The 9,268-nt window shown below is 50.9% G+C and overlaps 1 protein-coding gene across 1 annotated transcript; it reads right to left on the reverse strand.

The window, feature by feature from the left end:
• Positions 1–817: 817 nt before the first annotated feature.
• On the reverse strand, positions 818–2,795 carry LOC122423523 (U3 small nucleolar RNA-associated protein 6 homolog). Its single transcript, XM_043440685.1, has one exon. It carries the CDS (start codon positions 2,736–2,738, stop codon positions 942–944), a length of 1,797 nt encoding a protein of 598 aa, XP_043296620.1. The 5' UTR covers positions 2,739–2,795; the 3' UTR covers positions 818–941.
• Positions 2,796–9,268: the final 6,473 nt, after the last annotated feature.

Consider the following 9,268-nt stretch of genomic DNA (forward strand, 5'->3'; position numbering starts at 1 on the left):
CAAGGCTATTTAATAACATGGAAAACAACATAATATTAAGTGAAACACTGTTAAGTCAAACTGTACTGAATGCTTCTCCCAGTGACATCATGTTACATTGAAGGATATACAACTCAAACAACCACTTCCTCTGCTCCAAGAATGCCCGTCTCTGCTCTAAGCCACCCTCCATCCTTGCCTCTGGAGCCTTTCTCTTTCCAAGCTACTCCCTACCTCTGCCTTTCCTTGTTACTGGGTCTCTCCAGTGTAATTATTTCTCTCCAGATCAGTCCCAGAGACAAAAACACTTTTGTAATTTCTTAAAATCTTCTCAAAGAATAACTTTTTCCCTAATACCTAGCATCCTCTTCTGCTGCTTCAACCAACTCAGGACATCAGCTCTATTCCTTTCATCCCCACTTCCATCCCAAAAGCTTGTCTTCTTTCTTGCCCGTGACAGGGACTCAATGAATGAATGAATAAATGACCTAACAGTATAAATCCAATTCTAACAAAGGAAATCATACCAGTGAGTTAAGTCCAGATGACAAGATTACAACATGAACTCTATTCGCCTCCTACTTTTACAAATAAATGCCAATACCACATTATACTTCTATAAGAGAAAACAGAACTTATTTTCATCCCCATTTTAACTGAACGATAGTCTAGATTAGAGCTTACTTCAAGCATTGACCAAGTGTTAGTAAAACATCAGTAACATCGTTTCCATTGTATTCTGAAACATTTAGGACACCGTACATAGTCTGGCCTACAAACAACTGGTTCTGGCCATTAACAGCACTCTCTTTTCTGGAAATTCCAAGATTAAATGTCAACAAAATTAAAGCAGGCCTCAAAATGAGACACCATCTCGGCAAACTGCAGATGACTGCATAAAACAAATGTGCCCAGAGGGCTTATAGCACTATTTCACAAAGGTGACTGTGCTCTTCCTCTTTTCACAAACGGCCGGCTTGATGCAGAGCATGTTTAGACATAAACTGCTCTACTGACTCTCCCTGCAACATTTTCATGGCTCGCCAATAGAGCTGTCCGCAGTTCTCAGGTCTACCAAGTGGGTGGTTCAATTCTTCTTTGATGTAATCCATCCAGAGATCAGAATCGACAGTTCCAAATTCTCTCAAAGCCCTCTCATAATACTCTCTTAAGTTTTCCATCTTACAGGATTCTTGCTCCTTCTCAAACTCAATCATCTTCCTGAAAAAATTAACTGAAAATGGACGGTTTTCCTGTAAACTTTTAAATACATCTCTGGCCTTTTTGTAACCACCACTTCGATAAGCCCAAGCCAGGTACATTTCCTTCATAGTGGCTGAGTCATCTCCTTGGAGACGAAAGACAGCTCTCTTATAGATCATTTCAGCTTCTTCTTGCTTTCCGGTCTCTTCACTCCACTTTGCCCAAATAAACCACAATGGAAGACAAATCTGGGGTTTCAGGTACTCAAAGGCTTGGTTAAAAACCTTGCTTATCTCCTGGCTCTTTGACGAAATCATGGCCTCCAGCTTCACGTGCCACATCTCCTCTGATTTTCTGAACAATTTCACCCCAGCGTCTGCCACCTCCAGGGATTCCTTTAACAACTCTCGGTACAGCAACAACTTGCTCAACTGCCTGTACTGGAGTTCTGGTAAAAGTTTCAGCTCATGTGCCTTCCAGAATGTAGCCATGGTTCTTTCCAGCCTCTTCTTTCTGAGGAGGCGACTGCTTGTCTTCTTAGTAAACCTCTCCATGCAGAAGTTCATGTAACACTTCCACATAGCCTCTGTGGGCAGAGTTTTTACCGCCTCCTCGTACACAGCACAGCACCTCTCTTCCCGGCGGCCCACCTCCTTCGCTTTGGCTTGTTTAGTTGTAGGCAGCTCTTCTCCTGGCTGTGATTTAATCACTAATTCTTGCCGGGCCACATAGTCCCAAGTAAGGGGGTCGTCTGTGTGCAGAGCCTTAAGGTCATTGTAAATTTCTCTTTGCAGATCTTTGGCAAAGTCGAACAGCTGTGCAATTGAAAGCAGTGACACATGAAATTTTGCACTTTTAATTACACTTATAGAATTCTTATAGACGATCCGTGCCAACTCGCCCGTAAGGACTTCTTCAGCATGCTTGAGATTCCCCACATCCATGTCGGCTTTTTCAAACTCTTGTTTTTCCTTCCTCAATTTTTCAGCATGCATCAACTCCATCCTAAAGTATTCTTCATAAAGTTTCGGGTAACGTGGGTGAAAGCGCAGAGCCCGAAGAAATAGCTGTCTTGCACTTTCTGCAGAAAAGCAGTCTTCCATTTCCCATTTGGCCGCCAAAATCCACAAACCTGGCTTGTTCGAATGAAAGGCCAACAAGGAAGAAAATAACTTGCTAAGTTGAACGTTGGCAGCCCACTTCCTACAAAAGACTACAAAAGACAGCCAAAGTTTAACATCATCTTTCCACTTAATCGATGCACGTTGGAAGACACTCTGTATCCGACGTATCATAGGGTCCTCAATCTCATCCTTCTTAAATGTATATCCAACACGAGCTCTTCTTTTCTGGATCAGCTCCAAAAGCTCAATTTCATACTGAACATATCTGATAAAGCTGTCCTTTGAAAGACTTCTTCGCTGTATTCCATATTCTAGTTCTAAAGTCTTCCTAATGACTGCCCTAATCTCCGCCTCACTGAAGAGTCCAGTGCGCTCCAGCTGTTGTAATTCGGGAAGTCGATCCTCTACACGTTCCTGAGTTATTTCCGCCATGATAGCCGAACTCCACAACCCACCACAGGTCCTCTCACCGACGACACACGAAGGAAATGGCCCTGGCAGGCAGATTCTTTACCACTGTACCACCTAGGAAGCTTCTGTTGATGGATACTGATTTTAAATAAAATTTGTATCTATGTTCATAAGTGATATTGGTGGTTTCAATCATTTTGCTATATCTTTATGCAATTTTGTTTTTGGAGTTATACTAACTACATACAATTCAGAGGTGAATTATTCTTTTAAAATATTTTCTATGTTCTGGAATATTCTAAGTGACACAGATGAATCTTCTTCTACTTTAGTAGATTGGTTGAAATTCAGTTTGAATGCATCTAATCTTGGTGATTTTCTTTCACTTGTAGCTGTTTAATCAGTTTTCCAATTTTTTTTTACAGTAATTGGCCTATTCAAGTTTTTCCACTTCTTCTTAGATACATTTACTTAATTTTTTACATTTCTAAGAAATTATCTCTTTTTTCTCCTAAATTTGTAAATATGTTTCTACCGAGTTAGATGCATTATTACCTCATAATCCTAATTCTCTCGATTTTTCCTTCACGTGTGATGCTTCACTCTTGACCTTCCATTCCCCCCCACTTCACTCTTTCTCTCCCCGTCTTTCTCTATCTTTCTTCCCCGTAATTAGCTTCTAAAGGTTTAACTTCAAAGAATTGTATTTGGACTAAGCCATACTTTCCACCTGTTTGTTTACTATATCATTATTTTAACTTTCATGTTTATTAAATTCATTCCTCCTAATTTCTTTGAGTTCATTTTGTTATTTTCCTAATATGTTAAGCGGAGTGCCAAATGCCTTTGTCTTTATTTTTCCTTGAAAATAATGAAATTCTTTAGGGGTAGTGTGTTTTTTCTAACAGACCATTGTCTGTGTCCAGCTGGTTTTGGCACAGAGCATTCTCCTTTCCAAAGTTTCTGAGATGCTTCATCATTTGCTTCCTAACTCTTGGATCCAAGGACTGTCTTAAAGTAGATTTCTTATTGTTCAAGCCCATAAGATACTGCTGATCACCTCTGCATTATTGTTTCCAATTTTACTGTTTCCTTCAAATTATATCAGATTATATCAGACCAGCCAAGCTTTGACTTGCATTTCAATTTGTGTTGAAAGGTTTTATTCGAGGCCAAGCACATCATGATGTTTGTCAACAGTTTCAGCGGGTAGCTCTCTGTCCGTGAGGGAGGCTGGTGTGCGAACCACTCCCCGTGCGGGTGTGAACGCTGTCACGCCTCGTAAATCTGCTCGATCACGTCTGGTGGTTGTTCGGTGAGATTCCCCCTCGTCTCTGTTCACTGTGGTTTTCCTCCTGTGCTTGGCCCACGCTGTCGTGAGGCGGGTGTGGGGGTGGCTCGCTGTGGGGCCGGTTTTACCAAGTCCCCCTGGGTTTCTAGCAGCTCTTGCAAGAATCACTCACATCCATAGGTGCTAGGGGCTTTCCAGAGCGTCTGCTGCGGTCCTCACAGGAGCCCCATGCAGTGGGGGCCTCGTTACAGAGAGGAAGATGGGGATTCACACCCAGCCCTCCCTGGTCCGCAGCCTCACGGCAGGATTCCTGGCGGATCCTCGCAAGCATGGCCACCCTTCTGAGGCACAGACTGAAAAGCCTGATTTCTTCGCCAAGTTTGCCTCTCATCCTGAGAGTCCGTCCCTCTTTACGCCCCTGATGGTTCAGCTCTCACTGCTGATTGCCTTTGTCGAGGAACTTTTGCATAGTACATCTCTTCCTGCTGTTCCTAACTTACCAGCGTTCTCGTGGCCGCGTTTTCTGATGCCCAGGCTCCTCTCCTGTGGCCTCGAGGCTCTGCTTCCTTCCTTCGTTTCCAGCTCTAGCTTATTGCTTTGCTTCTGTTCCTCTTGTGTCCACGAAACTTAGTTGCTCAAAACTGAAAGTGGTAGCTCCTTAACGGGGAAGATGGTCCAGTCATGTTAACGGGATGACTTATCCATTGGGGTTGATTGTTTGCTGCATGTGTTACATTTTCTATGCATTTTACTTAATTTATTTTGCAGGTTTGATCAAATTATTGTTTACTGCATCTCCCCCCCCAATAGTTACATTTTTTTTGTCTGAAAGCTCTACTGCAAATTACATTTTCCTCTAGGGGATTTTTTTTTTTCCTGAAATGGGAATCCACGATGCTAACGTTTAACTCCGTGGGTCTCCTTCTCTTCTGCCCAAGGAGCTGACATGGTTCAGACCTGTATTTCCCTCCAAGACTTTTCTCCCACAAATGAGACTTTTCAGTTTTCCTTTCTCCTCCACTCCTCCTCAACCTTCTCGGTTACGCTGAGATGTCGGAAATCTTTTTACTTCTAGACTTTATTAGAATTTCCACTTTAGTTGGCAGTTGCATTTCTATTCTTTTTAGCCTGCTGATACACTCACATATAAGAAGTGGCACTGGAACAAGGAAACTCACTGCTGCGTGGTTAGTAAAAGTTAATTACAAGAAACAACCTAGTGTCCGCCAATAGGAGCCTGATGAGGTAAATTAAGGGGCATTCACGACACGGAACTCTACGCAGCTGTGAAACACAGCTAGGACGCTTTTTATGTCCTGCCACAGAAAGGTCTTCAGTGGAGAAAGCCGAGTACGGCACAATGCGTATAATGCGCGGCGATTTTATTTCCTTTGTACGGGCTGCCCGTGGCGTCCCCCTCACACGGGATGGTGAGCCTGCTTCTGGAAGGACACTCAGGCAGTGAGCTGTCTCCAGCCTCCCTGCAGAGGAGCTGGTGTTAGTTCTCTCCTTAATGCTTCAGATCCGCTCATCCGGGGCCGACCTCAGTGTCCTGAGTCTTCCGCAGATGCAGCGAGCGGGTGGTAAGGGCTGTGTGACCCACGTGTCCGCAGACTGCCTTTTTCTGTGCTGATGCAACCTTCTCTGTGCGGGCTTGGGTCCTGGCATCTGGAGGCGCTCTGGTGTGGCCCGGGGGAAGCACAATCGAAGCATGCGCTCTCAGGGCTTGTCAGAATTCTGCTCTTTCCACCCCAGAGTACACCGCTTTCCCATCCCTGTTGTTTGGGGACGCTGCGGGGACAGCCTCAGGCCCGGCCCCGTGACCTTCCTGGGTCCTGAGCTCTCCAGGTCGGCTGTCTTCTTTCACAGCAACGGCCCCCTATCATTTATTCCACTGTAGCTTTTGTCCTGTTTTCTCCCATGGAATTCGAACGGCTCGGACCCTGGGTTTTCCGCCTTCGCTCCCATTCCTCACCCTTCACCTGGTCTCCCTGGTTTCCTGGCTCCCAGCTCCTGCCTGAGGTTCGCACCTGGCAGCATGGATGTGGCATCCACACCGTTCGGCCCCATTTCATTTTCTTCTGTTTTTATTTTGAAAACCGCTCTCTTCCCTGGAGAGCCTTTTCCAGGTGCGGGCCCACTGTGCTTGTTTGCGCGGGAGGTGTGTCCCTGTAAGTTTCCCTTCCCCCAAGGGTGGCCCTTTGCACGGGTCCTCTCATCCTTGGCTTCTGTCCTCGGCTCCCTTAGAAGGGCGAGGTGGGGATCACGCAGAGGCGGGGTGGAGGGTGGTGGAGCACCGGCAGCTCCGGTGGGCAGGGACCCCCGTTCACACCACCGCCCTCTGCCCGTGGCTGGGTGGGGGCTGGGATGTCAGGACACAGTTCTGGGTCTGACGCTGCCTGGCACTGGGAGTCTTGGTTCTGCCCGATGCCCTCTGCTGCCTCGATGGTCTCTCATAGCCGTTTCCAGACCCCAACTCAGCCCACCTCCCCGGGATCCCTGTCTCCCAGGGCCGAGCTCCCTCTGGGTCCTGAGGGCTCACAGCGCCGAGCTGACCCCCACCCAGTTCATTAGAGGAGAAATAGCCCGAGGCGGACACAGCGCCTCCACGGCCCTCCTGGGGTCCCCTCCCCGGGGCCCTGAGCGCTGGGGACCAGGGGCTGGCTGAGCCCTTCTGGCCTCGTCACAGGGTCCTCACGACACGACCGTCAACTGCCCTATGAGCTCCTGGCAGCCCCAGGTGGTGGAGGGGGTACCTGGACCCGGCTGAGTGGGTGAGGGGCGGCTTTCACAGTGTGGTCCCCGCCGTGTCCCGCACTCAGAACTTTCCAGGGGGACAGACAGGCACTTGCTGGCTCCCGTCAGGCCTCTTTGCTGGCTGTGGGCCTGAGAAAGACCACCGGGGCCTCCAAATGCATCTCGGTCGCTCTGCCAAGATGCATTTTATTACTGACCCAGAGCACAGCCCAGGTCCCTGAACAGAAGTCTTCAGCCATGCCGAGCTGATGCTTTATTGTTGCCATTAAACATTTATTAAATGCTGTGCGTCCAGCCAAACCAGGGAGATGGTAACACGGGGGTGAGTGAATGCTTTCGACAAGTCACTCCATGAATCACCTTCTCTCTGCTGCCTGGGGTCGAGGGCGCAGCTCCTGGAGCCCTGGGCTGGGTTTTCGGGCTGTAGACAGTGGAGGGGCTTGAGTCTGGAGGGGCCCAGCGTGGCCGGGAAAGGGGGGCTTCGGGGACCCTGGGTGGCGGGAGAGAAGCGTGGGGACAGGAGTCGGGGGGCAGAATGTGGTGGATAGAGGGCGTGCGCTCAGGAGGAAGAAAGAAAGGGGAAAAGTGCCTTCTTGGGGCCCTGGCAGTGGACTGTGGGGTGGGGCTGGGATGGAGCCAGAGGCAGCGAGGAGGGGGAGGGAAAAGGGGCCGGAGCGGGGCAGGGAGCTGGCGGCTGTGCAGTCCACTCCGTCCCCCAGGGCCTGCCCCGCCACAGGCACCCGGCTCTCCCTTCTCTGCAGTCCTGCCCCGACCTCCCGAGAGGCCGCGGACAGGTGGGCTTCCAGGCCACGGACCGTACGGATCAGCCCCGTTAGGAAAGGGGACCCACGTGCACCCTGGACCCGTCAGCAGAGGGCACCCAGGCCAGGCCTTCAGTCCCGGGCAGAGTCCAGCCTCCCCCAGCGGCTGCGGGCATGCACGGGGCAGTCACCTCAGCGTCAGGGCCTGGAGTCCTGGGCTGGAACGTACGGCCCGCGTGACCCCGGGGAAGGTCACCTCTGCGGTCCCGTCTCCTTCCACAGAGAGGAGATGCAGCTGGAACAGGAAAGGCGCTGGGGACCCACCACAGCATGCTCTCGTGTGTCCCTCCGGGCTGAGGACCCCGACATGGTGACCAGGCCACTTCCTGTCTCTCGTGTGTCCCTGCAGGCTGGGGGCCCCGACATGGTGACCAGGCCACATCCTGTGCAGAGAGCTCCAAGCTGGCCTGGGTGGCCGACTGCACGGTGCCCCGGAGAGGCCCGGCTGAGGCAACACAGGGGCCCATCCCGGCCACGCTGTGCCGTCGTCCATGCGTATCAGGCGGGCCACCCCAAACCCTGCGGGAGCCGGGGTCACAGTGCTGGCCCCACCGCCTCCGAGGGCTCAGCACCTTCTCCCTGGATGAAGCAGTGGACGTGCCTGGGCTCAAACAGCCCAGGGAATTCAGGCCTTCCAGGGGAGCCGCTGTTGGACCATCGCGGGGACCCAGCTCACCGCTCCGCCCTCTCACCTGGTGGCTGGTATGTCGTCCACGCCGGCAATACCACAGCTGAGCGGGGCAGCTCCGGGCCCGGGGCTGACCCTCCAAGGTCACTCAGACTCAGGTGGACTTAGCCTGGTTTGTGCCCATGAGTCACCAACGAATTATCTGACATTAAAGTGAGTTGATGGCTCACACTTTCCTGTCTAAATTCCGGCAAGATTGAGTAGGTTCCGTGTGGCCAGCTGCTTCATTTGGAATTTGTTCTGAATATTTTCTTTCTACGCAGAGGTCACAGCATCACTGAACACACTGATGCCTGGATGAACTCCCCGGGGGGATCACGGGCATCTCTCTGGTGACCGGCGGTTCCTGTCATTCTACAGAAGGACCGGGAGTTGGGCACATCCCCCCGGGTCACCCATGAGAGCTGCCCAGGGCTCAGGGTACCTCCTTGCGGGAGAATCAGAGTGACCGCTCCCCTTAGACGCAACAGCGCTAAAGCCATCGTTTTGCTGGGGAGGGGGTCAGAGGGTAGGTAGATTTAAAAAAATAACACTTCTTCCTTTAGAATAATTTTAGATTTAGAGAAAACATGCAGAAAGGGCTCAGAAAGTCCTGCCCCTCTCCACAGGTCCCCCTTCGCCACACCTCATGCCCCGCCGGGCACCTTGGACAGGGAGACACGGATGGACAGGGAGACACGGACGGACAGGGAGACATGGATGCAGGCGCACCACTGTGAACCCAGCTCCAGGCTGCCTCACTTGCTCTCCGTTAATGCTCCACAGAGAGGCTTCTTCCCAGCTCGACTGGGACACAATTAACTGATGACCTTGTGTGAGTTCAAGGTGTCGGGCATGGTGGGTGGGCACACTTGTGACCTGCAAGGCCACGAGGACGCAGCCTGAGCCGGCCCCTCACCCCGCCCCTCATGGCCTCCCCGCCCCCTCTTCCAGAGGCCCGTCCTGCCCACGCTGCCCCTTCTCAGGCCCAGCCTCGCCACCCCTTCCCCCACCA

This window comes from Cervus canadensis, chromosome 21 (genome assembly GCF_019320065.1).
Source record: "Cervus canadensis isolate Bull #8, Minnesota chromosome 21, ASM1932006v1, whole genome shotgun sequence".
Lineage (NCBI taxonomy): Eukaryota > Metazoa > Chordata > Mammalia > Artiodactyla > Cervidae > Cervus > Cervus canadensis.

What these genes read in the sequence shown, in the direction of transcription:
- LOC122423523 (XM_043440685.1), bottom strand. Translation starts at nt 2,738, where the DNA reads ATGGCGGAAATAACTCAGGAACGTGTAGAGGATCGACTTCCCGAATTA.